Here is a 24,403-nt window from a genome sequence, read left to right on the forward strand (position 1 = left end):
AAAGCTGTGCGTGGTCCCAATGGGGGGAGGCTACATTCTTTCTGGGACATTGATGGCAGGCAGCGTCTCCTCGTTAAAATAAAGGAGAGGTCTCCTGTGCGAGCGACGTGGAGAGCTTACGCACACGAAATGGAGAAATTTCACGGCAAGGGCGAAAGAAGCTAAACAATATGATTTTTCCCATACCATATGTGGGCTTATCACTGTTGTACTACAGAGCTGCTCCTACAAAACTGGATTATTTTTTTTCAAGGGTCCTTATTCAATGAATAACTTGACCAATTCGTACTGTACACATTCACTTTGCTCGTTTCGCGTCATAACATATCGCTGGATGCTTTGCGCTTAAACCTGTGAGAACAAAAGAGTGAGCCTGGTTCCATAGACGAGCTAAAGCTTACTAGTATGTATGGTATCTTGACGAGGAGGTAAGAAACACCGTAAAGTAGCGAAAAAATGGTAACACCAGACACGACCATAAGGAAGAGCCGGTTGTTATCTTTGTTGGGCACGAACGCGCTCTTGAGCGTGTTGGTAAGCTCAAACAGCCGGTACGATACCTGTTACAAACAGAAGCACACCCAGTTTTAAGAGTTGAGCAAGTGCTCTTGCGTACCAGTATATAGATGGACGTCGCAAGCATGAAGTTAAGCATGGGGTAGTCCGATATGAATGATAAGAGGAGCTTTGGCTGTCCATTAGAAACTCCCGTCCTAATTACATTGGACAGGAATTTAGTAAATGGTTGGCTGAAAGAAAAGGAAACTGACCTCAGCCAGATGTGGAACTGTGCAATATAAGTTTCAAGAGTGATCTTTCCAAGCCACCTGTAACGAAAAGACAGCAGATAATCATCCGGCGCAATGAAGTAGAGATTTCACTTACGCAAATAAGGTAAGGGACCAGTTCCGAAGGGGCTGAGAAACATTTCTCAAAACGATATAGACGCTGTCATCCTGATGTAAGCACCAGAAAAAAAGAAAAAAAAGAAGAGAGAACTAGCACCTTATGGGAATCCACGACGTGTAAGGATGTAGCTTGTTGTAACTCAACTTGTCTAACCTGTAAATGTGGACATACCATAGATATCCAACCTGCAATTCAACCGTTCGTTCTACTCTTCAACGAGGCGAAGTTTTACCAGTGAAGCAACAAACACGATGACCGACTTGTAGGTGAATTTCCGCCGACACTCAAGCTCCTCTAGTTTCTCAAGCCATCTTTCAACCTGCATAGACCTCAGTTACGGTCGAATCAGACAGCGCAGAAACTCATACCGTCGGATGGAAGTACGCACAAATCATCCCATATATCCAAATGTAGCGGTCAAGACCGGACCTAAAATGCCACTCATGTAGAACTGGGAGATCGGGCTTGCCAGGATCCGTATACTCTGCAAAGAAACACGAATAAAATGCCAAAATCAAGTGGTGAAAGCTTACCCACAAGGAATGTGAATGGTCTCCATACAAAATCAAATACTCCTGGAACCTCCCACACAAGTATAACAACTGCAAAGCATGCGGCAATTTTCGCACCAATGACAGATGGAACTTCGTTATACTTGTTCAGGATTCCCAGCGAGCAATAAACCATCAATGTGAAGAGGGTATGCATAGGACAGATGTAGTAAAGCATGTAGCTGTTGTTGAGGACGATGCAGCAAAAGGTGACAAGAAAGTTGAGCCTCCACATCATCTGCAAGTGCGTTCACAAAGCATGAACTTACGAGTGCAAAGAAGCAGTTACCTGAGCAAACCGACCCAGGCTGAAATCCTTTCGCACATAATAGTAGGAAAAGTTCCCGAATCCAGTCATCCAGACATAACCCGCAATGAAGAGTCGTATAGCATTATAGATTTCAGCAGCCGCAAAATAATGGTACATCAAAAATAAAACCTGTCGAAAGAAAAGAAAATCAACACATCACCAAAAATCAAGTGCTATTCACCTGCATCCACCCTTTCCATTCCTCCGTTTGATGTCTGTTTAAATAAAGTATCGATTTTCCGGATGCAACAGACTTCTCCGCATGCTTCTTTAAAGACGTTATTGAAGAAACGATAATTAAAAGAAAATAAAGGAAAACGAAGAGGTCTCTGCTGTAATTCTGCAAGAAAGAAGTAACTATTCATCAGCACAAAAACCAGTAAAGCCAATTGGCCTACCTTCTTCAACTCCCCAAATACATTGGTTCGGTCACAAATGTAGAAATAGCAGAGTAGACATCCAAATTCTGCACTGCCAGTTTCATAAAGAAAATAAAGACGTGAGCAAAAACACTTTCGTGACTCGTGATCATAAAAGAAGATCCTTACATTGCTCTCAACAGCGAACGATTTTCAACGAGAAAAGTTTCGTTGAGAGTGAAAAATCTGCCACAAAAGATATAAGAAAATCAGCGCACCGACAACACGGCAAGAAAACAATAAAGGCCTCACTTAAACAACTGCATTCTGATAGAAAAGCTGCCTTTCAGAGTGCCACTGACGGAGAATCCATTCTCAAGAAGACTGTCTTTCTCATTGTCTCTTCTTGGCCCATGCTCCAGCTCCGAGAGGTTAATATCCGAGTGACTGTAAGAAACTTTACAATTGTTAGAGACGATCAAAGCAAAATCGACGTACTCACGCTTTCCCTGGCACTGGCTGCTTCCTATACTCAAGAAACTCCGAGTAAAGCCATGCTGTGAGCACGGGGATGAATCCCAAGACAAGAGCCACCTACAAAAAATTTGGACTCATATATCCAATCTACATTCCCATGAGTAGATTCTAGCGTACCTGGCCAGTCGTCGGCGGGCTAATCTCCACCATTTCCAAAGCTGCTGCGAAAAGAACAATGGACGCTACCTCATCGGGCTCGGAAGCCCCGATCGATCGAAATCTCGCAGCTCCGGAATCGCACGGCGCTTAGATCCAGCCAAAACCTAGAGCCGCAGTAGATCCGAGCATCGAAATCTAGGCGCCGCTGGGCGATGGAGCTACCAAAATCGAATCGCGATAATCTGAAGCACGCGCCCTACCTACACTCCCCACATCATTCTTTCTTACCCGCTCAAACAAAGAAAACTAAGCGCCTCTTTCTTAACGCTGCGGTGTGGACGGACAAGGACGACTCATCGCCTAGCCATTCCGCCCCATAACTCCTTGCGGGTGGCCCTAAATTGGTACATCAACATCCGGTGGTTGGATTGGAATTCTAGCCGTAAAGATCATATTCCATAATCTGCTATAGCTCTGTACAGCACTGTCTAGGTCAAAACTCCTGGGAGAGGCTTCCAATCGCGTCCTTGAGGCTCGATTTCTTGGGAAGAAGCGATTGATTGATGTTGGGCAGCACGCCGCCGCTAGCGATCACCACATTGCCGAGCAATTTGCTGAGCTCCTCGTCGTTCCTCACGGCGAGCTGGATGTGCCTGGGGATGATCCGATTCTTCTTGTTATCCCGCGCGGCGTTTCCAGCGAGCTCGATCACCTGGGAATGGGACGAAATCCCGAGATTGAGAGATTGAGACGACGGAAAAGAGATGAGCAAAGAATCTCACCTCCGCAGCGAGATACTCCATCACGGCGGCCATGTACACTGGCGCTCCAGCCCCGACGCGATCGGCATACTTGCCGGTCTTGAGAAATCTGGAGATCCTGCCCACTGGAAACTGCAATCCGGCCTTGTGAGAGCGAGAGACCGGTTTCGCCGACCGCGCCTTGCCGCGACCTCCGATGGAACTCATCTTTCCAGTAGGGCACGTTCGCTGCTCGATCGATTATATACGAAGATTGCCACGTCCGCGATCCCGAGTTTCCCGCTTTTTCCTGCCACGCTGGCGATCCGGGATTCAAACAACGAGCCAATGAAAATGAGCAAATAGAAAAATACGCGTAAGTATTAATGAGCGTACTTGATTAAATTGATGAAAGTTTTCCAGGGAGAAAATATATAGGCCTAAGCTCCTCCATCTGTTAACATCTGGATGCAGATAAAACAACCATCAGAGAATGCATTTTTTCTCTCTTCTTTGTGGGAGGCTGGAATATACCTTCATCAAATCTCCAAACAAACCATTCCGGCGTTGTCGGACATTGTAAAACTTCTCCGCTACAACGTCGAGGAGCTGTTTTACGAGAAAACGTTAACCATTTTCGGAGAAAAAGGAAGCTTTACCTCGTTAAGAGAAGGATCCCGGTCTAGACTTGACTTGTAGTTCTCACGGAGCATCCTAAACAAAGGGAGTGCGTCCCTCTCAAGACTGGAGAGAAAAACGCAAATTAAATCACAGTCACTGCCTACAAGGAACAGCTTACGTTAGCAAGATAAACTTCGCCAAATGTGTGAGAGGAGATGCCAAGACGCTTGCTTGTGACGAGTCCTTGAGCTGAGAATGTAGTTCATCGAAGAGCTTATTGGCGTCCCTGAGGTTTCCCATAGACAAGTACCTGAGAAGAGAGAAAACGTCAGAAAGAATCAAAGAGCAAAAACTTGCTGCTCACAAGAAAACCCCGCGCGCAAGAAGAAGATCACCTTCCTCGGGCTGCGAACCATAAAAGAGTTTGAAACGTTTTGAAAGAAACCACAGCTTACCTCCAGCATGCCGCTGATGATGGCCGATGCGAAGGCACTAGGATTGTTTCCACGAACATAATGGTAAAAGGCTTTTGCAAGGTCCTGGGTATATCAAAGTTTCTTCATATTTGAGGAAAACATGGAAAGCAAAGAAAACTGGAGAGCAAAACTTACAGGTTGGGGTGATTCTCTGGCAAGGAAATCGGCTAGCAACTCGTGTAATTCAGGAGAGCCTCTGCTGGGAGCGCCAAACTCTGAAGACCATCTATGATAGTCAGTACATCAGTATCCAAAAAGAAGGAAAAAGAAACAAGGCTTCTAGCACGCACCTGATCGCCACCTTCATGAAGGTCGAGACGCCTTCGATTAGCGTCTTCGTAGAATATTGCGCCTCGAGCGTTGGCGATCTTGGAAACTCTTTGAAAACGGCCTTAATTCTATCTGCAAGAAATGCCACAAGTTTGTTTTTTTTTTTTCTCTTTGAGAGAATGGAAGTGAAAGAACTGACCCAAAGCCTCCGGACCATACGCTAGTTTGATCGTCGTCATTCCCTCGACGAGCAACAATCCAAGTTCTACTCCACAAGTCACCTTTCGTAAGATGAGCTTTAGAACTGAAACAGACCAAAGGAAAGAGAGAACACAAACCTGACCGTGTCGGAGCTGGATTGAAGCTCCAGATTGCAGCAAATCCAATGCTTCGGTGTGTTTCTTCGAAGCCATGTATCTAGAAAATCACCGGTTTCAACGACGCAAACATCGACAAACTCTAGAGTTTCTCACCTCGCAAAGATTGTTTTGTACATCTGCTGGGCCTCATAGAACTTTCCATCGCGAACATTCTTCTCCAACTTTTCCAGCGTCTAGAAACACCAAGAAAACAAGCATGATCTCAGTCACGCATCGAAGCTCAATGCCCTAGCGCCGGAGAATGGATCGAGCGGATTGCTGCGCGCTCGATCTCGCGATAGATCCATCGATCAGCACACTCACCTTGAGAGTTCCTCCAGATTCCCGTCCAGGCCGCGCCATTGATTGAGCTCCCAGACCTTGTGCTGTCCAGCCGTCGGATCCCTAGAGCAAATCCGACCGTCCACGTGGCCGCGCTCGTGCCCCTTCATTTGGGTGGGAAAACTTTGCCCTAGAGTGGACAGAGCGCTCGGAGCGCCGCAAGGAGCCAGGCAGCGCCGGCCAAGCACCACACTATGTAAGTGATTCTATAAAGAGATCTTTGAGGAGATTTCGTATGGGATCTAGCAATCTAGCTGCAATTCGTAGATTTCTCCGAGAAGTTCATGTCATTCTAGCCGCGGTCGATGAAATGTCGAGCCTCGACGAGAGATCTAGCTGGTTTTGAATGAAATACATGAGATTTTAGCTGCGATCGATCGAAATATCGAGATTTCTCACATGGTTTGCACCGCAGGGACGACAAGAAGGACGAGGTGATAGCCGGATACGAGAGGAAATCCACGGAGCTTATGGAGTATCTAAATAAGCTGGAGGTGGCCTACGAGAAGCTCAAGCAGGAAGGCATAGACAAGGAGAATTTGCTCAATGGCCACAAGTCAGACCTCCGGGACCAACTGGATGCCGCAAACCAGACGATCAAGAGGCTAGAGCTCGAGAAGGCCGTGGTGATCAAAGAGAGGGATTTTTGGCAGAGGTTCTCGGGAGCTCCACGAACTTCTACCCGGCCGGCTTGCACTTGCAAACAACCTACGTGCTGCTTACAGATACATTGAGAAGCTGTTCTTGGGCTTGGATGGTAAACTTCTTCCAGCAACAGGTTTCTGGATATCGGTTTTAGATCGAACCACAGGCCACGGGGAAATGGTTTGCAATACAACAGGGAAAATGGTTCTCAGGACTAGATTACTCGGGCTTCGGTGAATCACGGATGGTTTCTTCTTCCAACAACAGTTCTGGATATCGGTTTTAGATCAAACTACAGGAAAATGGTTTGCGGGAAAAATGGTTCTAGATATTGCAGGGAAAATGATCTACAGACTTCTTTAGATGGCTCCTCCAAGATTTTCACGGGAAGGGTTTAGGGTTTTGGAGCTCAGAGTTTGACAACAATGGCCAGCACCAGCAAGGCCGATCTGATACTCAAGAAGCGCGCGCTGGCAGCGGCAGCATTTCAAAGGGTACCACCAGTCCGCATTCCTGATCTGCTGCAGTCCCAAGTCGAGAAACTCTTGCGAGGTTTGTATGATGTGAGTGAGTTGTTCTTGGAAGCGGATTGGAAGAATGATGGTATGTCTGCGCAGAACATCCGGAGGTTGATCTAGACAAGTCGATCACTCGCATGGAGGCTGTCAAGTCGTTCTGGGCCGACGAGGAGCTGGCTTGCTCGAGGCAGCTAAGAACTCTCAACCCCGGTGCACAGAAAGAGAAAGTCAAGTCCTGGATTCTGGCAACGGAGCAAGGCCCTGTCAAGTATCTTATGGATGATGCAGTTGCCTTTGCCGCAAGAAGCATGCCATCGACTTATGCCGCACTTTATCGTGTGCTTTCGGAGGTAGTTTGCCGACTTGCTGGCTTTAAGCTCATTGAATGTCCAGGTGAAACGACGAATTCCAGACTTTCGACCTCGGCAGGTTCTTGATTTCGGGAGTGGACCTGGAACGAGCCTCTGGTAAGACTTTGGTTTCCGTTTCTTTTGCTCAATGAAAATATTTTGCTTTCTCTTTCAGGGCAATTCGAGAGTTATGGCCGGAACAGACGAAGACAGCTTTTCTCATTGAAACTTCTGCAGCTATGACAAGTGTATGTAAATCTCTTGCCGAAGGTATTGCAGTAAGCTCCCAGCAACCACTGAAAGCTCTCTCTGAATTCTTTCCAAGCAGGGGTCGAAACCATGCCGCTGCTGAAATATCGAACTGTCCTCCCAAATGCAGGACGGAGTCCAAGGAGGGACGAGAAGACGAACGACCTTGTCATATGCGTAAGTCGTTCTTTTGCGTCAAGTTTCGCTCACTGAAAATGTAAATTTCTGATAACTGCAGTCATTTGCTATGAACGAGGTGCCTTCGATGGCTCATAGGATGGCCGTGGTAAATTATCTGTGGACACTTACTCACAACATGCTGGTAAAATGTGTGGACAGCTGTTGACACTCGCACTAATCTGTCTCTGGCCAGGTGATCATCGAGCCGGGGACCTTGCATGGATCCGCACTTGTGCGAAGGTTGCGCGACCGCGTCATGACAACCGAGAACCACGTACGTAAAGCAATCTGGATCACGATCAAACTCATGTTAGTCGCACTTTACAGAGAGTGCGAGGTCAGTATAGAGGCCTATACTTGCCGGCGTCGGACCCCAAAGCTCACAGCGATCTCGGTGCGCATGTCGTCGCGCCGGTAAGCAACCAGTGACCGACCAATCCAAGAAACTCATTCGCTCCTTTTTCAGTGCGCTCATGACGGTACTTGCCCGATGAGTAGGAATGTGAATGGAGGGATTTGCGGCCTCATCCAAGCTATCCAAGCACAGGAGGTACTCTTTATCTCATTTTCTCTGTTCTCATTTCTCCAGCTTTTCTTTGCCAGGCCAAAAAGCTTGACAAGGTGTCATTCTCGTTCGTTGTGATGCGTCGAGGCTTCAGAAAATGGTACACATTGCGACTCTTTGCTTGCGATTCTAAAAAAGCCTTTTTTTTTCAGGGGAGCTTGGCCTCTGGATAGATACAAAGAAGGAGCTCCTGTTGTAGGTGCGTAACCCAGCTCACAGTGCTTCTTCTCTCCTCTCACTCACACCTTGCCTTGATCAGAACCATCACAGGACGACAAGGTGGCAAATCTCCAAGGCGGATGGATGAGAATCGTGAGGCCTCCCACAAAGCTGGGCAATGGAATCACGGTCCCGGTCTGCGTTCCTACGGGAAGAAACGCCACCGACGCGAGCTTGGAAGACATCAAAGTCACCAAAGACAACATCGCAATGTACTCACTGGCGAGCGAAGCCGAGATGGGAGACCTGTGGCCGAGATAAGCCTCTTATATTCTGCGTGAACGAGAAGTAAGAAACTTTCTACTTCACTCTCTCCCTCATGCTCTTCATTCACGATCTACTTTGTCTTTGATATCCAGCCGCAATCTATATCTCGTCTGGAGCTCGTCCACTTCCTTGGAGCTGGGAGTGAAAACCCAGCGCTTGAACTTCCGGATCGAGTTTTGGATCTGGAGGGGCAGAGAAAAATCCGGAAGAAACCATCATCGGCAGCAAAGAAAGTGGCAAAGAAGAAGCTCGCAGTCGCTGCTTACCCCGGACAAGGCATGCGGCTCGTCTCCATAGTTCTCGCTCAGCACAACGACGGCCATGACCCCGGTGGCGATCCACGTCCACATCTTGACCCTGGGAGTGTCCATCTCGTGGGCGAGAAACCCTAATCCCCGCCCAGCCCCCCAAGAGCCCTAAGTTTGGGCACCGAGCATGCGTAGCGCCCAATGGCGATACTACGCGTGCCACGTGGCGGAGGCTGTAGGCATGCGCTCTCCTTTGTGCCCTCCAAGAGGCGGATCGAAGGGTGTCGGACCGCAGGGATTTTTGTTGGTGGCAGTAAAAAAAAAAAACAAGAGGAGGAGGAAAGAAAAACCAGAGAAATTTTTCTCTTTTCTTTCTCGGTTGCGTCTCTCGGTCTTCCTGTCTCTCGGAGCTCTGGATTGATTTGATTGATTGATTGGATTGATTGGAATGAGAGTGAGCTCCTGGCGGGCTGGCAACACACAGAGGAATGAGTGTAGATGAAGATTGCTGGGCACTGGGTTCTTGGGAGGAGGAGTTTTGATTCATCGCGCGCGCAACAAGATCGATCCATCAACGCATCGCCCTGCCCTGGAAGCCGAGATGATTCACTCCACTGGTAGAAGCGGGCGGAGATTTCTTCTTTCTTCGATTTTCTTCTTCTTCTTGTTCTTCTTCGTCTCTTTCGTCTCGTCATGGCCGAGATCAAACGAGCGAGGGAGGCGACCGAGTTTCAAGGCGAGAGTGGCGATCAGCAGGGTGGCGGGGGGTTTGTGCCGCCGGATTTGTTTAAGCGGGCGAGCGTGGTGCATGTTTCTAGCGAGGTCCAGGAGGCCTCCTCGCAGTGGAAACTGGGCGTTCCTCCGGCGCAGGAGATTTCTAATAGCAGCACTGCCGGGAGTGAAATATCTGGTCAGTTCCTCCTCCAAATTCCACTAACATTCCTTCCAAGAAGAAAAACAAAGAAAAATCTAGAGGTTGTCTCTAGTTCTTGTGTGAATCTCTGGGAAGAAGAAGATTGATTTGTGGATTGATCGATTTGATCCAGGGAAGAGGAAGCGCAAGTCGGATTCGAGCGAGGACGAGGCGGCTCTCAAGCCGTATGAGTGCCGCTTCTGCCCGATGAAGTTTGCGAAGTCGCAAGCGCTGGGAGGCCACATGAATCGCCATCGCCAAGGCATGTTAACCAATTTCTCGGGATTGAATCTCTGCCTAACTGGGGCTAACTTTGATCTTGGTTCGTATTCTTTAGAGAGGGAACGCGAGCAGCTGCTACATGCCCGCCAACTTGTCCTCCAACAAGGCCTTCCATGGTAAATTCATGGTCAATACAAGTTCTTTGCTGATTCTTGTGATTGATCAGGGTGACGGGACAAAACCACAAGCTCCAGAGATCCTCCAGCGACTGCTTCAGCTCGGGCTCCAGGATCCCATCCTCGGCGCAGCCACCGCCAAACCTCGCCACCACCTTTCAGCTGTCGCAGAGCTGGAACATGTCCAGCACCCACGTCGTACAGCCCGAGCAGCCCAAGCCGGCGGCCCCGCCCGACGATGACGCCATGCACCGCGCGTCTTACTGCGCCGACATGCCGTACATTGTCCACCATGCAGCTGGCAGCGGCGGGGGTACCGCGGGTTTCCCCGGCGACGACATGCTCGTGATACCGCCGGCTGCGGCGGACATCCTCGACTGTGGAGGAGCAGCCGATGCCGCCAGCGGCGGCGTGGCGGCGGCGTTCGATCGCCAACAGTCACTTGATTCGGTCAAGAGCGAGGAGCAGCAGCAGCAACACGAGGAGCAGGATCACCAGCAGCAGCAGGATCATCATTTCCCATCGCTCCAGCTTGGGCCATGTTCTTCCGAGATGATCTCTGCGTCGCCGCTCAACCAGCTGGAGATGGCGGTGGACTTCGAGCCTCACCACCAGCTGCTATCGCTGGGCGGCTACTCGGCGGCGGCGAATGCCTTTGCAGCCGCAGAAGAAGAAACATACAGAGTGAACGGTGGTGGCGGCGATGGGGATGATGGTTGTGGTGGTGGCGGCGGCGGCGGTGGTGCAATGGCGGAGATCATGGCTGGCCCGCTGGCCTCCCAATGCGATGGATTGTCGTGGATCTTTAGCAGCAGTAGCAACAGCCAAAAATCTTCTAACGTCACAACGGCGGCGGATCAGGTGGCGGAGGTGGTGGTGGCGGCGGAGGAGGTGGGTGGCGGTGGGAGGGATTCGCAGGATCCGTCTTGTTTTTTGGATGGGTTTGGCTTGGCTCTGGGTCATGATCCAGGTGATGGCGATGATCATCGTGGTGTTGTGGAGACGAGCGACACACACAAGAGCTGACCAGTTTGACCAAATCTTTTGCTATTTTAGCGTACTTCATTTTTGTTGGAACACATCATGACTTCAAAATAATACATCCTTTTCCTTTTGTCTTTGTACACTTTTTTGGAAATCACATTAGTTTACCAAGTATGGAGTCAATGCTTTACAATGCCCTGAATTTCATGCGGGCCGAAAGTGAATAGCTCTTAGTTTAAGTCAACTCACTACTGTGATGGGATCAATTTGTTGGTCCTCTTGTAGTAGTGTAAAATTCCCTCTTTCCACTATTGATAGTTTTTGGGTGGACGATTGCATTTAGAAGAGTTCTTTGGAAAATTATTCATATACCCCTGAAAGTTTACCCTTATAATTCCGAATTTAACTTTAGTACAATTTATCATACACTGAAAACCAAGGGAAATAACTCAAAAAACTAATACATTTTGAATGGGTTTTGCATCCCTTGATCTCTCTATGAGGCTAGAGTTAGGATGCAATCAGCCCTTGGGCTGCATTTGCCTTTGACAGTAACTTGCATTTGAAAGATCTTGTAGACATTTCCAAAGAGAATGGGCAAGTTAAGATTGGCTACTGATTTTGTTTGCAAATCTTCATCGATATTCTCCTGTCGGATCTGAAAATTAATCACAGGCATTAGAGCTCACAGGTTTGGGGAAAATACCCATCAATTGTAGCGGGGAGCTCTTCCTGCTGTCTGTGAGAGCCGGGCAGATCAATCAAGCCAAGGAGGCCTTCACTCACGCACCCGCTAGGGAGGAACTGGATCCTGGTTGCTATGTCTGAAGTGGGTGAATCAGGGAGGGGAGGTTGACATTCAATCACATGCTGGGCACAGCCTCAGTCTCTTGGAATTTGATCTTTACTACATATTTCCATCAACTAATCAAGGCCATTTGGTGAGAGGAAGGCCCAAACTAGTAGTTGAAAATTGCTACGAATAAGAGAATAGGCTATTTATTGAGAGAGTGGGATAATCTATTGAGAAGCTTGTGAGTGTGGTTGTGAGAGTGGGATATACTAGAAATTCTTGTGAAACAGCTTGTTGGGATTCTTGTCTTTGTGAATTGAATGTAGGAAGGAGCTCTCACTAGCAAAATTAATAGGAGTTTTTGAAACATCAAGAAGATTAGAGGCAAAGGGAGGAATAGACAATGGATCATTGGCATTTTAATATTTAATAACTACTCAGCATTACTTAACCATGTGGCAATTTTGTATTATGTGACAAGTTTTTATAAAAACAATTGGTGGCCAGTAAGTGCTTAGTCAGAGATGGAAGCATTTTGTTTATAGTGGAAGAATTTTTCAATATTCAAAACAATATGGTTTAATTTTATTGGGTGCTAAAATCTTCCATTATTTTAGTTAGAGAAGCGCTTCTCTAACATATGTCTGCGTTGGGTAAACTAATAAATTTAAACTTTAGAGGAGAAAACATATTTTTTTATAAACTTTTTAAATTATTTTTAATTTTAATATTGTGAGTACATGGAATATGGAAATGGAATATAAAAATATACATATTTCATTGGCCTAAAAACCCTAGCTTATATTCAAGAGCAAGTGGTCAGGATTGAAACCAATTTAATACCTACATAAATCTCACTACATTAATAATAATTTATGGTATTATAATTGTACACTTGAACCTCGCATCATCCCTTCCTCTCAAAAGTATAGAAAACAATTAAAATTTTATAGTTGATAGGCTAGGATCTGAAAGAACATTAGGAGGAAACATTGTTAGATTTATAAGTGGTGCCAAGTGTTCTTAATTCCTTTGTAGTAGCTTGGAAATATCTAATAATAGTCACAAATGCACTAACAAGAGCATTAACTTTCACTCAACAAGTGAAGTAGTAAAAAACAATAATAATATATTCATTATTAGCAATCAACTATGGAAATGGCCCTATTAAATCAAACACCACCAGCTCAAATAAATGGGAAATTGCAAGTGACTCTAAATGTTTTTCTATAGTGTGAGGGGCAATATTATTAAATTAGCACCAAATGTAGTGACACACATACTAGATAACATTATATTACATTTCCAACTAATAAAAAGACTTGTGTAGCTTGTGTACCTTCTTAGTAACACAATGATGTCCTATGTAGGTATGGAGAAAGCATTGAATAAATATTAAAAGCACCACCAATTGTAAATGATCATTAAAACTAGTCCTGGAAGTCATTAGCAAGTGATATAGGATTTTCAAACCCATCAAAAAGTTTTCAGATTCACAATTTAGCCTTTTGAGCCTTATGAATTTTGTCAAAAAAAAGTAAATCTTGCTCTATATTTTATGGATATTAAATCTCAAATAAAGCAACTACCAATAACATCATTTAGAAAATCCATGAATGCTAAAATAACATATTATCAAAAGAGAGTGAAGAAGGGAGAGGTGTTCAAGAAAGGGTGTCAGTATTAACTATAAAATTCTTTGTATGATAAATAGCATTGAAATCATATATTTGAAGCTTTAGAACCTATTAAGTAGTATAACCAATTAAGTTCTTTCACTTTAATAATTAAGAAATCGCAACATAATCACCTTTTAATAATATTTAAGAACCATGTGTAAACAATTAAAGGGAACAATTTGAAAAATAATCTATAAAGGTTTAAGTATAAAGACAAAGAGCCTATGAATAATAATGCATCCTTTTTCTAATTGGTTAACAATTTAAATGTAACACACTCTATCTCTCTTTAGCGGGTAGCCAAGCCCATGATGACTATCCCCATGGCTGCCTTCTCTCTCTATCTGGTGCCTCCAGCCCCCCATCGGCGAAACCCCCCTTTACCTCGCCCAAGGAACCCCCAAACTAATTGAAAAAGAGGTAATTGTTTAATGAAAGAGAATTTAATGGTTATTTTATCCTTATTTATCCCTTAAATTTCCAAGGATCCACAGTAACAATATATCCAAAACTCATCCCATGATCACATGCATTACACTAACGTTCCCTTCAAAGATGTTAATATCCTCAATTACTATTGACTAACAAGCTAAGGGAATTAACACCTCCATTTCCACACTCAATCTATTAATCTTTTCGTCGTATAAACTAATTATTCCATGTAAGGTAATTAATCATCCACCTATATTGCAGTTCTATATTCGTAACGCAATCCCATGGTAGATATTTTTGTCCATAGATGTTTTATAAGAGGAAGGATGTATACATAATACATATAATTTCAAATTTAGGGGTAGGAATATACCTTGATCAAGGGTATATTATATTTTTAAGTATCCACTAATCAATGGGAATCAAACCTATGCCATTTACTTCGATATCACATGTAATACATTCTATCTCACTCTCCTTAAGCCAATTAGAAAAAGGGTAATTACTTAATAAAAGAGCCCTTAGTGGTTATTTTATCCCTATTTGGTTCAAAAAATCTTTAGTGACAATATATCTAAATCACATTTCATAATCACATGCATATGAGACACAAATCCCTAAGCCCCAAAGTGGAACTGAAAGGGTGCCACATGGTAATAGCCAAAACGGAAACCAAACAAATGTAACACATTTGGACTAAAAGCTCAAACTTGGATAGTCGAGAGTGGGAGTGGAACTCCTAACGAAGAGCTCAAGGAACAAGCATGAAACAAGCAGTAAGTGAGTGTCTAGAAAAGGGACACAAGAGGATTTGACACGGAATCTGAGATAAAGTCCAAGATGGAGTTCGAGATGCACTCGAGATGGAATCCAAGATGAAGTTCGAGATGGACCCGAGATTGAGTCTGAGATGGACTTGAGATGGAGTTCTGAGATGGAGTTCAAAATGGATTCCAAAATGGACCCGAGATGGAGTCTAAGGTCAAGGCCGAGATCGAGACTGACACTGAGACCGAAACCGAGACCAAGACCGAGTCTAAGTCCGAGTTCGAGTCTAAGGGTGAAAGCCCAAAGTGTTTGTCTCCCAGACCCTACGGGATTTGGTGAGCTCCAAAAGTATAGTAAGGGGAGGATACTAGTGGAGCCAGTTTGGCTAAGAAAGACCAGTGTGACCAAAGAAAGTTATACCCACATGTTAGGTGATGATAAAACCATTAAAGAGTCCAAAACTAGAATGAATACAGACAGACAAGCAGGGGAACTTGGTGTTCAAGTGTTCAAAAGCTAGCTCTAGCTCTTTTGGAAGATCGAATGGTCAATGCTTCCAATCCAAATGTGGATGGCACTACCCACTTAGATACTTGGTGTGGCTCACTGGAACCTCACTCTAGCCATATGGTTAGGGCACTTAAAAGCAGAAGATGGGGAGAGTATCTATAAGGCTAGTGTAGGGCCATGGTATTTTGAAATGTTGTCTCAAAGTCCTGGACTGTGGAAAGGAAGAGGAATACTCCTTTGGTGTAGTGACCAATGATACGGTCATATAGTGAAGAAGTCCCAAAAGACAATGGGACTTAATGGTCGAGCCTATAGGCCTTGATCCAGTGGTAGTATTGGTGAACACAACCATGGACAAAAAGGTGGAGATATTGGGGAAGGCAATTCCTCATGTTTACGGGCATCCCAAGGATGCTGTAAATAACCAAAAAGAACGACTTGAAAGACGATCCATAAGGTTTAAATATAGAGGGAAAAGGCTTATGAATAAGAGTGCACCCCCTTTTCCAATTGGTTAAAGGTTTTGGGATATTTGGGGTTAAGAGGGTGACCTCTTGGGAAGTCCAAACTCAGGAGTTTACAGATGCTAAGGAGTGGATCTAAGATGATCACTCATGGATGGATAGCCCAATTTTTGAGAGATGGGACTGTAATGTAGGTGGTGTTAGATCACCGATGTGACAAAGATGATTGGGCATAGCCTTAACATAATAGGCTGATATGTTAATGGTACCTTTGGGTGTTGGTTATAAAATCAGACCTATAGAGCACTTGGACCATGCACAAAGGTTGAGTGGCATAAATGCCATTCTTAGGGGTAGCAAGTCCTCAAGTCCGGAATAGGATTTATGGAGGTTGTGAATGAGATTTCTCCATATGGTCAAAGGAGTGGTTAAGTGACTGAAGTAGAATGAAAAATTTAGTCACTTGCAATGTGTTACATTTGGGATATTTGGGGTTAAGTGTTTTTGGATTTGATATTATTGGGTTGGGTGACTTTCTAGAAAATTCAAATTTAGAAATTTACATTTAGTTAAAGAAGTCTCAAGTCCGACTCTATTAATTGGCTAGGGGAATCACACCATATACTAAGATTGACATCTAGTAGGTTCAATTTGCCTCTGGCTAGGCTTAACCCGAGAGGTAGGGTGTCAAAAAAGCGGGGCTTTTAGGAAAGTTGTGGCTCTTAACTTCCATTCATGAGAGTATGAACTTGTAAATAAGCATAATAAATGTAAACAACTAAAGGGAATGATTTAAAAGACAATTCATATGGGTTCAAGTATAAAAAAAAAGGGCCCATAGACAAGAGTGCACCTCCCTTTCCAATTAGTTAAGGGTCTTTGAGTATTTAGGATTAAACATCCTTCAGTTTGAATAATATTAAGTTAGTGACCTCTTAGGAAGTCCAAATTCAAGAACTTACACTATGCAAATATGAGTAAAGTTTCTTGAAACCCTAAACTATTACTAAATACTCCTTTAGCATGAAGTAGTTCACTTGTTAATTATAATGTACAGTTGATATATGCAATGGGATGGTGTTAACTAGACACACTTATACTCTCTTATATCAATACACTCGTGAGATTAATATCATGCATCCATGCATAAAATAAAAAGTTGAGTGTAGTTAGAATATGCTAAAATTAAAGGAGTTGTCAATAGCTCTTTGAGATTTACAAATGCCTACTCATAATCCTCAGACCAAATGACAAACAATGTTGATGATTTCAGCAATGTGTGAGACACAAATTCCTAAGCCCCAACATGAAGCTGAAAGGGTGCCACATGGTAGTGGCCGAAGTAGAAGCCAAATGAGCATAACATATTTGAACTAAAAGCTCCAACTTGGACAATTGAGAGTGAGAAGGGAACTCCCAATGAAGTGCTCAAGGAATGAGTATGAAACAAGTAGCAAATGAGTTTTTAGAAAGGTATACAAAAGGACTAATATATGACATATAAAAGTCAAGAGATGGAGCCTAAGAAGGAGTCCAAGAAGGAGTCTGACGTGGAGTCCGAGATGGACTTGAGATAAAGTCTAAGATGGACCCAAGATGGAGTCTAAGATGGATCTGAGATAGAGTCCAAGATGGAGTCCGAGATGGACATGAAATAGAGTCTGATGTCAAGTATAAAATAGACATGAAATGTAGTCCAAGGTCAAGACTGATATCAAGACTGAGACCAAGGACAAGACCAAGACCAAAACCGAGGCCAAGACTAAGACTGAGGCCAAGGCCAAGACCAAGACCAAGATGGAGGCTGAGTCCAAGACTGAGTCTGAGACCGAGTCCAAGTTTGAGTCTGGGTCTGAATTCGAGGGTGAAAGCCTAAGTGTTCATCTCCCAAACCCTGGAGGGTTTGGTGAGCTCCAAAAGCATAGTGGTGGGGAGGACTCCAATGGAGCCAATTTGACTAGGAAAAGCCAGTGTGACCAAAGAAGGTTGTACCTATATGTTAGGTGATAATATAACCATTGAGGAGTCTAAGGCTAGAGTGAATACAGACAGACAAGTAGAGTAGTTTGGTGAAGTGTTCAAAAGCTAATTTTAGCTTCCCTAGAAGATCGAATAGTCAATGCTCCCAATCCGAAAAGAGTACTCATGAGGCTCGTGTAAGGCCATGTCATCCCAAAATCCTAAATTGTGGAAAGAAAAAGAAGTAGCCCTTTAGTGTAGTGACTAAGAATACAATCATATAATGAAGAAGTCCTAGATAACAGTGGGACTTAATGGTCGAGCCTTTGGGCCTTGACCTAGTGGTGGTGTTGGCAAGCACAGCCATGGATGAAGAGGGTTTTGGTGGAAACGAAAGAAGGGACATTGGGGAAGTGTGTTCTCTATATCTCTGGGCATCCTAAGGCTGCTAAGGTGTGGTTAAGAGATGATCACTTATGGACAGATGGCCTAGTTTTTAAGAGACGGAATAGTGGTATGAGTTATTTAGGACTACTAATGAGACAAGGGTAAATAAATATAACCTTAGCATAACAAGCTGATATGTTGGTAGTACCTTTGGGGTGCTGACCATGGGATCAAATATAGGGAGCACTTAGACCAAATGTAAAAGTTGAGTGGCATAGATGCTATTCACGGGGCTAGCAAGTCCCCAAATCTGGAATATATTAGAAATATGATCATCAAAACAACTGAGATATTACACTTTGCATAGGAAGTGTTATACATCATTCACACACTCTAGAGTAAGAAACTTTAAAATAGCCATAAGTTTGTCATAATCAACTTGCAAACTTTCACAAGAAATACAATACCCAAAATAAATTGTATCCTTAGACTCAAACACACACTTTGACTGCTTTAATTTTAAACTAACTTTCTGTAACCAATCCAAAACTTTGTCAATATCATGGACGTGCTCTTTTTATATCCCCTCTAAATGGATCAAGACATCATGAATGAAGTTAGAAGTCACTTCTGGCATATCATAAAAAGCTTCGTTCATCATCTACTGGAAAGTCATTAGAACATTATTTAAACTAAATGACATCACCAAAAACTCCAAATGGTGTATAAAAAGCAATCTTGGGAACATCTTCTTTAGCCATTGGCACTCGCTTGTACCTAGAAGCAAGATCTAACTTAATAAACTAATGACTTTTTTCTAGACAATCCAAAAGATCAACAATATGAGGAAGAAAATATATATTTGAGATAGTTACCTCATTTAATAAATAATAGTTAATGTAAAAATAAATACTTTTATCAAATTTTGTCATAAAATAAGGTTCACACACCTGTGAGACACAAATCCCAAAGCCCCAAAAGTAGAGCCGAAAGGGTGCCATGTGGCAGTGGCCGAAGCGGAAGCCAAATAGGAGTAACACGTTTGAACTAAAAGCTCTAACTCAAAAAATCAAGAGCGGGAGTGGAACTCCCAACAAAGTGCTCAAGGAATGAGCACGAAACAAGTAACAAGTGAGTCTCTAGAAAAGGGACAAGAGGACCAACACATGACACATGGAAGTGTCCAAGATGGAGTTCAAGAAGGAGTCCAAGGAAAAGGCCGAAATGGACCTAAGATGGAGTCCAAAATGGACCCGAGATAAAGTCCGAGATGGAGTCCGAAATGGACTCGAGATGGAGTCTGAGATGGACCCGAGATGGAGTCTGAGATGGACCCGAGATGGAGTCTGAGATGGACTCGAGATGGAGTCCAAGATGGACCCGAGATGGAATCTGAGATGGACCCAAGATGGAGTCTGAGATGTAGTTCGAGATGGACCTGAGATGGAGTCCGAGATGGACCCGAGATGGACTCGAGATGGAGTCTGAGATGGAACCAAGACCAAGACCGAGTCCAAGTCGGAAACTGAGATTGAGACCAAGTCCGAGTCTGAGTTCGAATATTATTACAGGTTGTTGGGTGAAAGCCCAAAGCGATCGTCCCTCGGGGGGGGGAGGAGGGGGCTTGCAAGGGGTTCTAAAAGTATAGTAGGGAGAGTGTGGGGATTAGACCCAGTGGAGCCAGTTTGGCTAGGAAAGGCTAGTTTGGCCCAGGAAGGTTGCACCCAAGTGTTGGGTGATGGGATAACCACTGGGAAGTTCAAGGCTAGAGTGAATACAGACTGACAAACAAGGTAGCTTGGTGAAGTGTTCAAGAGCCAACTTTAGTTCCCCTAGGAAATCAACTGGTCGATGCTCCCAGTCCAAGCATGGGTGGCACTACCTACTTGGATACCTGACGTGGCTCAACAAAACCTCACTCTAAACCCATGGCTAGAGCACCCAAAGGCGGAAGGCAAGGAGAGTACCCACAAGGCTCATATAGGGCCACGATGTTCTGAAATGTTGTCCCAAAGTCCTAGATGGTGGAAAGGAAGTTAAGTAATCCTCTGGTGTAGTGACCAAGGATGCGTTCAGATGACAAGGAAGTCCTAGAGAACAAACGGACTTAATGGTTGGGCCTGTGGGCCTTGATCCAGTGGCAGTGTTGGCAAACACAACTATGGATAGAAAGAGACTTGGTAACGACCAGAAAAGGGATATTGGGGAAGGTTAATCCCCATGTCTATGGGCATCCTAAAGATGTTAATGAGTGGATTTGGGATGATCACTCATAGACGGTTGGCCCAATCTTTGAAAGATGGGACGGTGATGCAAGTGGTGTTAAACCATTAGTGTGACTAAGGTGAATGGGCATGGCTTTAGCATAACGGGCTGATATGTTAGTGGCACCTTGGGGTGTCGATCATGGGATTGGACACGTGGAGAACTTGAATCAAGTGCAAGTGTTAAGTGTCAGGGATGTCATTCTTGGGGCTAATAAGCCCCAAGTCCAGGATAGGACTTATGGAGGTTGTGAGTGAGAGTCAAAGGTGTGGTTAAATAACTAAAGTAGAATGAAAAAACTAATCACTTATAACACCCTTACAAACTCCACAAGTTTTGGATAACACCCTTTTCAAATATCTCTATAATGTTTATATATAAGATCTTGATGTTCTTGGGTGATCAACATTGAACAAAAACCTTGATTAGATTACCATCTCCAATTGGAATAGAATAACATATTGCAATTTTAGTCAAAGATGATAGGTTAAAGTCGAATAGATCAATATACTCCTTCTTGAGTTGATCAACTACTCTAACATAAAGGTTGTCAAAGGGATTTAAAGAGGGAATAAGTAGCAAAACAAAAATATAGTAGGAAGTAATATAGAGACAAAAATGATGGAAGTAGAAGTAAAAGCTGAGAAACAAAATAGAACAAAAATAAAAGGAATAGAAGAAAAATAAAGAAGTATAAGATAAGGGGGAGAAACTTTAAAGTCACATTTGGCATAATTACACTACAATTAATCTATATAAAGGATAAGGTTAAAAGTTTGACTTAGCACCACTCACAATCATTAAAGCTCAAGCTCAAGATCACCCATAGATACAACTACCATAGAGCACCTAAAGGCAGAAGGCAGGGAAGGTACCCATAAGGCCTGTGTAAGGCCACGATGTTCCGAAATGTTGTCCCAAAGTCCAAGACTGTGGAAAGGAAGGAGAATAACCCCCTAGTGTGGTGACCAAGGACATAGTCACATAGCAAGGAAGTCTCAAAAGACCGTGGGACTTAGTGGTTAAACTTGTGGGCCTTGATTTAGTGGCAGTGTTGGCGAATATGGCCATGGATAGAAAGGGACTTGGTGAGGACCGGAAAGGAGATATTGGGGAAGGTTATTCCCCCTGTCTGTGGGCATTCTAAGGGTGCTAAAGAGTAAATTTGGGATGACCACTCATGGACGGATGGCCCAGTCTTGAAGAGACGGGATTGCAAAGCAGATGGTGTTCGACCACCAATATGACCAAGGAGGAGAATGGGCATGGCCTAGTGTAACGGGCTGATATGTCGGTAGTACCTTGGGGTGTCGATCATGGGATCGGACACATGGAGCAATTAGACCATGTGCAAAGTTTGAGTGGCATGGATGCCATTCTCAGGGTGAGCAAGCCCCAAGTCCGGAATTAGACTTATGGAGGTTGTGAGTGAGACTCCTCCAAGTGGTTAGAGGTGTAGCTAAGTGACTAAAGTAGAATGGAAAATTTAGTCGCTTACACTATGTTCACTTTATCTTACGCATATGAATGTGTATAGCGATTGCCATAGCAAATGAAAATTGACTTTGCCATATCATGTAATTATAGATAGCAATGTGTGGCATAGGCTGAGAAAAAGTAGATAAACTTGATCTTATATCAACCAATATAAAAAGAATAACGTCAGACCTTTTGTTATAAAAATAAACTTAGACAGTAAACACTATATACATTAGTGCCCAATGAACCCCTTGATAGTACTTCTAACAAAAGCATGAAGGGGTCACTATCTTATTCATGCAATGACCCTCCACTATTCACACAGCTTTTTATTTCCTAGAACAATCTTTATATCAAAGCCTTTCACTATAGTAGGACTAATATGATGATGTTGACACCAAGGCTTCTACCCAAAAAATGGAGGATGTGTGAGACACAAAATCCCTAGGCCCCAAAGTGGAGCCAGAAAGGGTGCCACGTGGTAGTGGCCGAAGCGAAAGCCAAACGAGCATAACACGTTTGGACTAAAAGCTCCGACTTGGAAGGTCGAGAGCGGGAGTGGAACTCCCAACAAAGTGCTCGAGGAGCAAGCACGAGGCAACCAATAAGCAAGGCTCCAAAAAGGGACCCAAAAAGGACTAACACATGACACGTGGAAGTGTCCGAGATGGAGTCCGAGGCGGACCTGAGTTGGAGTTCGAGATGGACCCGAAATGGAGTCCGAGATGGACCCGAAGTGGAGTCCGAGATGGACCCGAAGTGGAGTCCGAGATGGACCCGAAGTGGAGTCCGAGATGGACCCGAAGTGGAGTCCGATATGGAGTCCGATATGGAGTCCGAAGTGGAGTCTGAGATGGAGTCCGATATGGAGTCCGAGATGGACCCGAAGTGGAGTCCGATATGGAGTCCGATATGGAGTCCGAGATGGACCCGAAGTGGAGTCCGAGATGGAGTCCGAGATGGACCCGAGATGGAGTCCGAGATGGAGTCTGAGATGGACCCGAGATGGAGTCCGAGATGGACCCGAGATGGAGTCCGAGATGGACCCGAGATGGAGTCCGAGATGGAGTCCGAGATGGACCCGAGATGGAGTCCGAGATGGAACCGAGACCGAGACCGAGACTGAGGCCGAGACCGAGGCCGAGACCGAGTCCGAGTTCGAAACCGGGACCGAGACCGAGTCCGAGTTCGAGCTCTAGCCCGAGTCCGAGTCCGAATACTAATACAGGTAGTTGGGTGAAAGCCCAAAGCGATCGTCCCCCAGGGGGGGGGGCTGCAAGGGGTTCCAAAAGTATAGTAGAGAGAGTGTGGGGGTTGGAGCCTAGTGGAGCCAGTTTGGCCAGGAAAGGCTAGTTTGGCCCAGGAAGGCCAGGCCCAGTGTTGGGTGATGAGCTGACCATTGGGAAGTCCAAGACTAGAGTGAACACGGACTGACAAGCGGGGTAGCTTGGTGAAGTGTTCAAGAGCCGGCTCTAGTTCCCCCGGGAGATCGACTGGCCGATGCTCCCAGTCCAAGTGTGGGTGGCACTACCTACTTGGATACCAGGCGTGGCTCAACGGAACCTCGCTCTAAGCCCATGGCTAGAGCACCCAAGGGCAGAAGGCGGGGAGAGTACCCAGGTGGCTCGCGTAAGGCCATGGTGTTCCGAAATGTTGTCCCAAAGGCCCAGACTGTGGAAAGGAAGAGGAGCAGTCCTCTGGGGTAGTGACCAAGGACACAGTCGTGTGGTGAGGAAGTCCCAGAGGACCATGGGACTTAGTGGTCGGGCCTGTAGGCCTCGATCCGGTGGCAGTGTTGGCAAACACGGCCAGGGGCAAAAAGGGACTTAGTGGGGACTGACAGAGGGATATTGGGGAAGGTTATTCCCCTTGTGGGTGGCATCCTAAGGATGCTAAGGAGTGGATCTGAGATGACCACTCACGGATGGTTTGCCTAGTCTTGAAGAGCCAAGACTATGATGCAAATGGTATGGACTACCAGTGTGGCAAAGGTGATTGGGCATGGCCTTAGCGTAACAAGCTGCCATGTTGGTGGTACCTTTGAGTGCCGGTCATGGGATCGGACACATGGAGCACTTGGACCAAGTGCAAATGTTGAGTGGCATGGATGCCATTCTCGGGGCTAGCAAGTCCCAAGTCCTGAATTGGACTTATGGAGGTTGTGAATGAGACTCCTCCAAGTGGTCAGAGGTGTGGTTAAGTGACTGAAGTAGAATGGAAAATTTAGTCGCTTACAATTTGGTATCGGAGCTGTTCCTTAGTCCGACTTTTATTGGTGCTCAAGTATATCACCATTAATGTTGGCATCGGAAGGTCCTAGGAGTGGGCCTATCCTTGAGGAGTAGCATGTTGAGAGGACATGGCTCTCCACTCAAGTTCATGCGTGAACTTGGGCACAATGTGGTGGATAGAAAAGGGCCAATAATGGAACAACTTTGGGATCTTGGGAACAGTATAAGGTCTCCTCAGAGAGCTGAGGATGTGATCCAAATGAGCGTTTGACGCAGCAAACGGGTTAACGTAGTTGTGATAAACAACTATAGTTGGGATCACGGGAA

The 24,403-nt window shown here is 44.9% G+C and overlaps 3 protein-coding genes across 6 annotated transcripts; 1 reads left to right on the top strand and 2 right to left on the bottom strand.

Moving 5' to 3' along the window:
- Positions 1–150: 150 nt before the first annotated feature.
- LOC9647570 (protein REDUCED WALL ACETYLATION 4) lies at positions 151–2,969 on the bottom strand. The gene is made up of 16 exons (XM_024686408.1): positions 2,784–2,969; positions 2,632–2,723; positions 2,442–2,576; positions 2,319–2,375; positions 2,169–2,241; positions 1,952–2,110; positions 1,750–1,899; positions 1,443–1,698; positions 1,278–1,393; positions 1,142–1,228; positions 1,006–1,094; positions 886–948; positions 771–827; positions 617–713; positions 402–560; positions 151–351 (listed from the first exon to the last, which is right to left on the bottom strand). The coding sequence occupies exons 1-16, from the start codon at positions 2,814–2,816 to the stop codon at positions 346–348; spliced, it is 1,629 nt and encodes a 542-aa protein (XP_024542176.1). The 5' UTR covers positions 2,817–2,969; the 3' UTR covers positions 151–345.
- A 219-nt stretch (positions 2,970–3,188) lies between these two features.
- LOC9647572 (histone H2AX) lies at positions 3,189–5,647 on the bottom strand. 3 transcript variants are annotated; one of them, XR_002993737.1, is made up of 14 exons: positions 5,556–5,647; positions 5,346–5,425; positions 5,211–5,289; positions 5,072–5,153; positions 4,893–5,004; positions 4,738–4,828; positions 4,582–4,665; positions 4,491–4,531; positions 4,305–4,436; positions 4,165–4,249; positions 4,040–4,114; positions 3,902–3,969; positions 3,548–3,823; positions 3,189–3,477 (listed from the first exon to the last, which is right to left on the bottom strand). XR_002993737.1 is itself a non-coding variant. In XM_024686412.1 (12 exons), the coding sequence occupies exons 1-12, from the start codon at positions 5,592–5,594 to the stop codon at positions 3,946–3,948; spliced, it is 924 nt and encodes a 307-aa protein (XP_024542180.1). In that variant the 5' UTR covers positions 5,595–5,647; the 3' UTR covers positions 3,869–3,945. The 3 variants fall into 3 exon arrangements, 2 of the variants coding, with proteins under 2 accessions (XP_024542181.1, XP_024542180.1); XM_024686412.1 differs by lacking the exons at positions 3,189–3,477; positions 3,548–3,823 and having other exon boundaries at positions 3,869–3,969; XM_024686413.1 differs by lacking the exons at positions 4,491–4,531; positions 4,582–4,665; positions 4,738–4,828; ... (3 more) ...; positions 5,346–5,425; positions 5,556–5,647 and having other exon boundaries at positions 4,305–4,321.
- Positions 5,648–5,732: 85 nt separating this feature from the next.
- LOC9647573 (methyltransferase-like protein 17, mitochondrial) lies at positions 5,733–8,581 on the top strand. Of its 2 annotated transcripts, XM_024686410.1 has the most exons (13): positions 5,733–5,769; positions 5,989–6,770; positions 6,836–7,086; positions 7,130–7,203; positions 7,262–7,356; positions 7,415–7,512; positions 7,574–7,657; positions 7,709–7,789; positions 7,843–7,929; positions 7,982–8,065; positions 8,119–8,180; positions 8,233–8,279; positions 8,340–8,581. In XM_024686410.1, the coding sequence occupies exons 2-13, from the start codon at positions 6,644–6,646 to the stop codon at positions 8,558–8,560; spliced, it is 1,311 nt and encodes a 436-aa protein (XP_024542178.1). In that variant the 5' UTR covers positions 5,733–5,769; positions 5,989–6,643; the 3' UTR covers positions 8,561–8,581. The 2 variants fall into 2 exon arrangements, with proteins under 2 accessions (XP_024542178.1, XP_024542179.1); XM_024686411.1 differs by lacking the exon at positions 5,733–5,769 and having other exon boundaries at positions 6,708–6,781.
- The last annotated feature ends 15,822 nt before the right edge of the window (positions 8,582–24,403 follow it).

This window comes from Selaginella moellendorffii, unplaced genomic scaffold, assembly GCF_000143415.4.
Source record: "Selaginella moellendorffii unplaced genomic scaffold, v1.0 SELMOscaffold_48, whole genome shotgun sequence".
NCBI lineage: Eukaryota > Viridiplantae > Streptophyta > Lycopodiopsida > Selaginellales > Selaginellaceae > Selaginella > Selaginella moellendorffii.

What these genes read in the sequence shown, in the direction of transcription:
- LOC9647570 (XM_024686408.1), bottom strand. Translation starts at nt 2,816, where the DNA reads ATGGTGGAGATTAGCCCGCCGACGACTGGCCAG. An exon ending in CGTTCGCTGTTGAGAGCAAT is followed by an intron (nt 2,242 to 2,318) that starts GTAAGGATCTTC and finishes TGAAACTGGCAG; the next exon opens with TGCAGAATTTGGATGTCTAC. An exon ending in AATGGAAAGGGTGGATGCAG is followed by an intron (nt 1,900 to 1,951) that starts GTGAATAGCACT and finishes TTCTTTCGACAG; the next exon opens with GTTTTATTTTTGATGTACCA.
- LOC9647572 (XM_024686412.1), bottom strand. Translation starts at nt 5,594, where the DNA reads ATGGCGCGGCCTGGACGGGAATCTGGAGGAACTCTCAAG. An exon ending in TACAAAACAATCTTTGCGAG is followed by an intron (nt 5,290 to 5,345) that starts GTGAGAAACTCT and finishes GTGATTTTCTAG; the next exon opens with ATACATGGCTTCGAAGAAAC. An exon ending in TCATCAGCGGCATGCTGGAG is followed by an intron (nt 4,532 to 4,581) that starts GTAAGCTGTGGT and finishes TATGGTTCGCAG; the next exon opens with CCCGAGGAAGGTGATCTTCT.
- LOC9647573 (XM_024686410.1), top strand. Translation starts at nt 6,644, where the DNA reads ATGGCCAGCACCAGCAAGGCCGATCTGATACTCAAGAAGCGCGCGCTG. An exon ending in TCATGACAACCGAGAACCAC is followed by an intron (nt 7,790 to 7,842) that starts GTACGTAAAGCA and finishes CGCACTTTACAG; the next exon opens with AGAGTGCGAGGTCAGTATAG. An exon ending in CGTCGAGGCTTCAGAAAATG is followed by an intron (nt 8,181 to 8,232) that starts GTACACATTGCG and finishes TTTTTTTTTCAG; the next exon opens with GGGAGCTTGGCCTCTGGATA.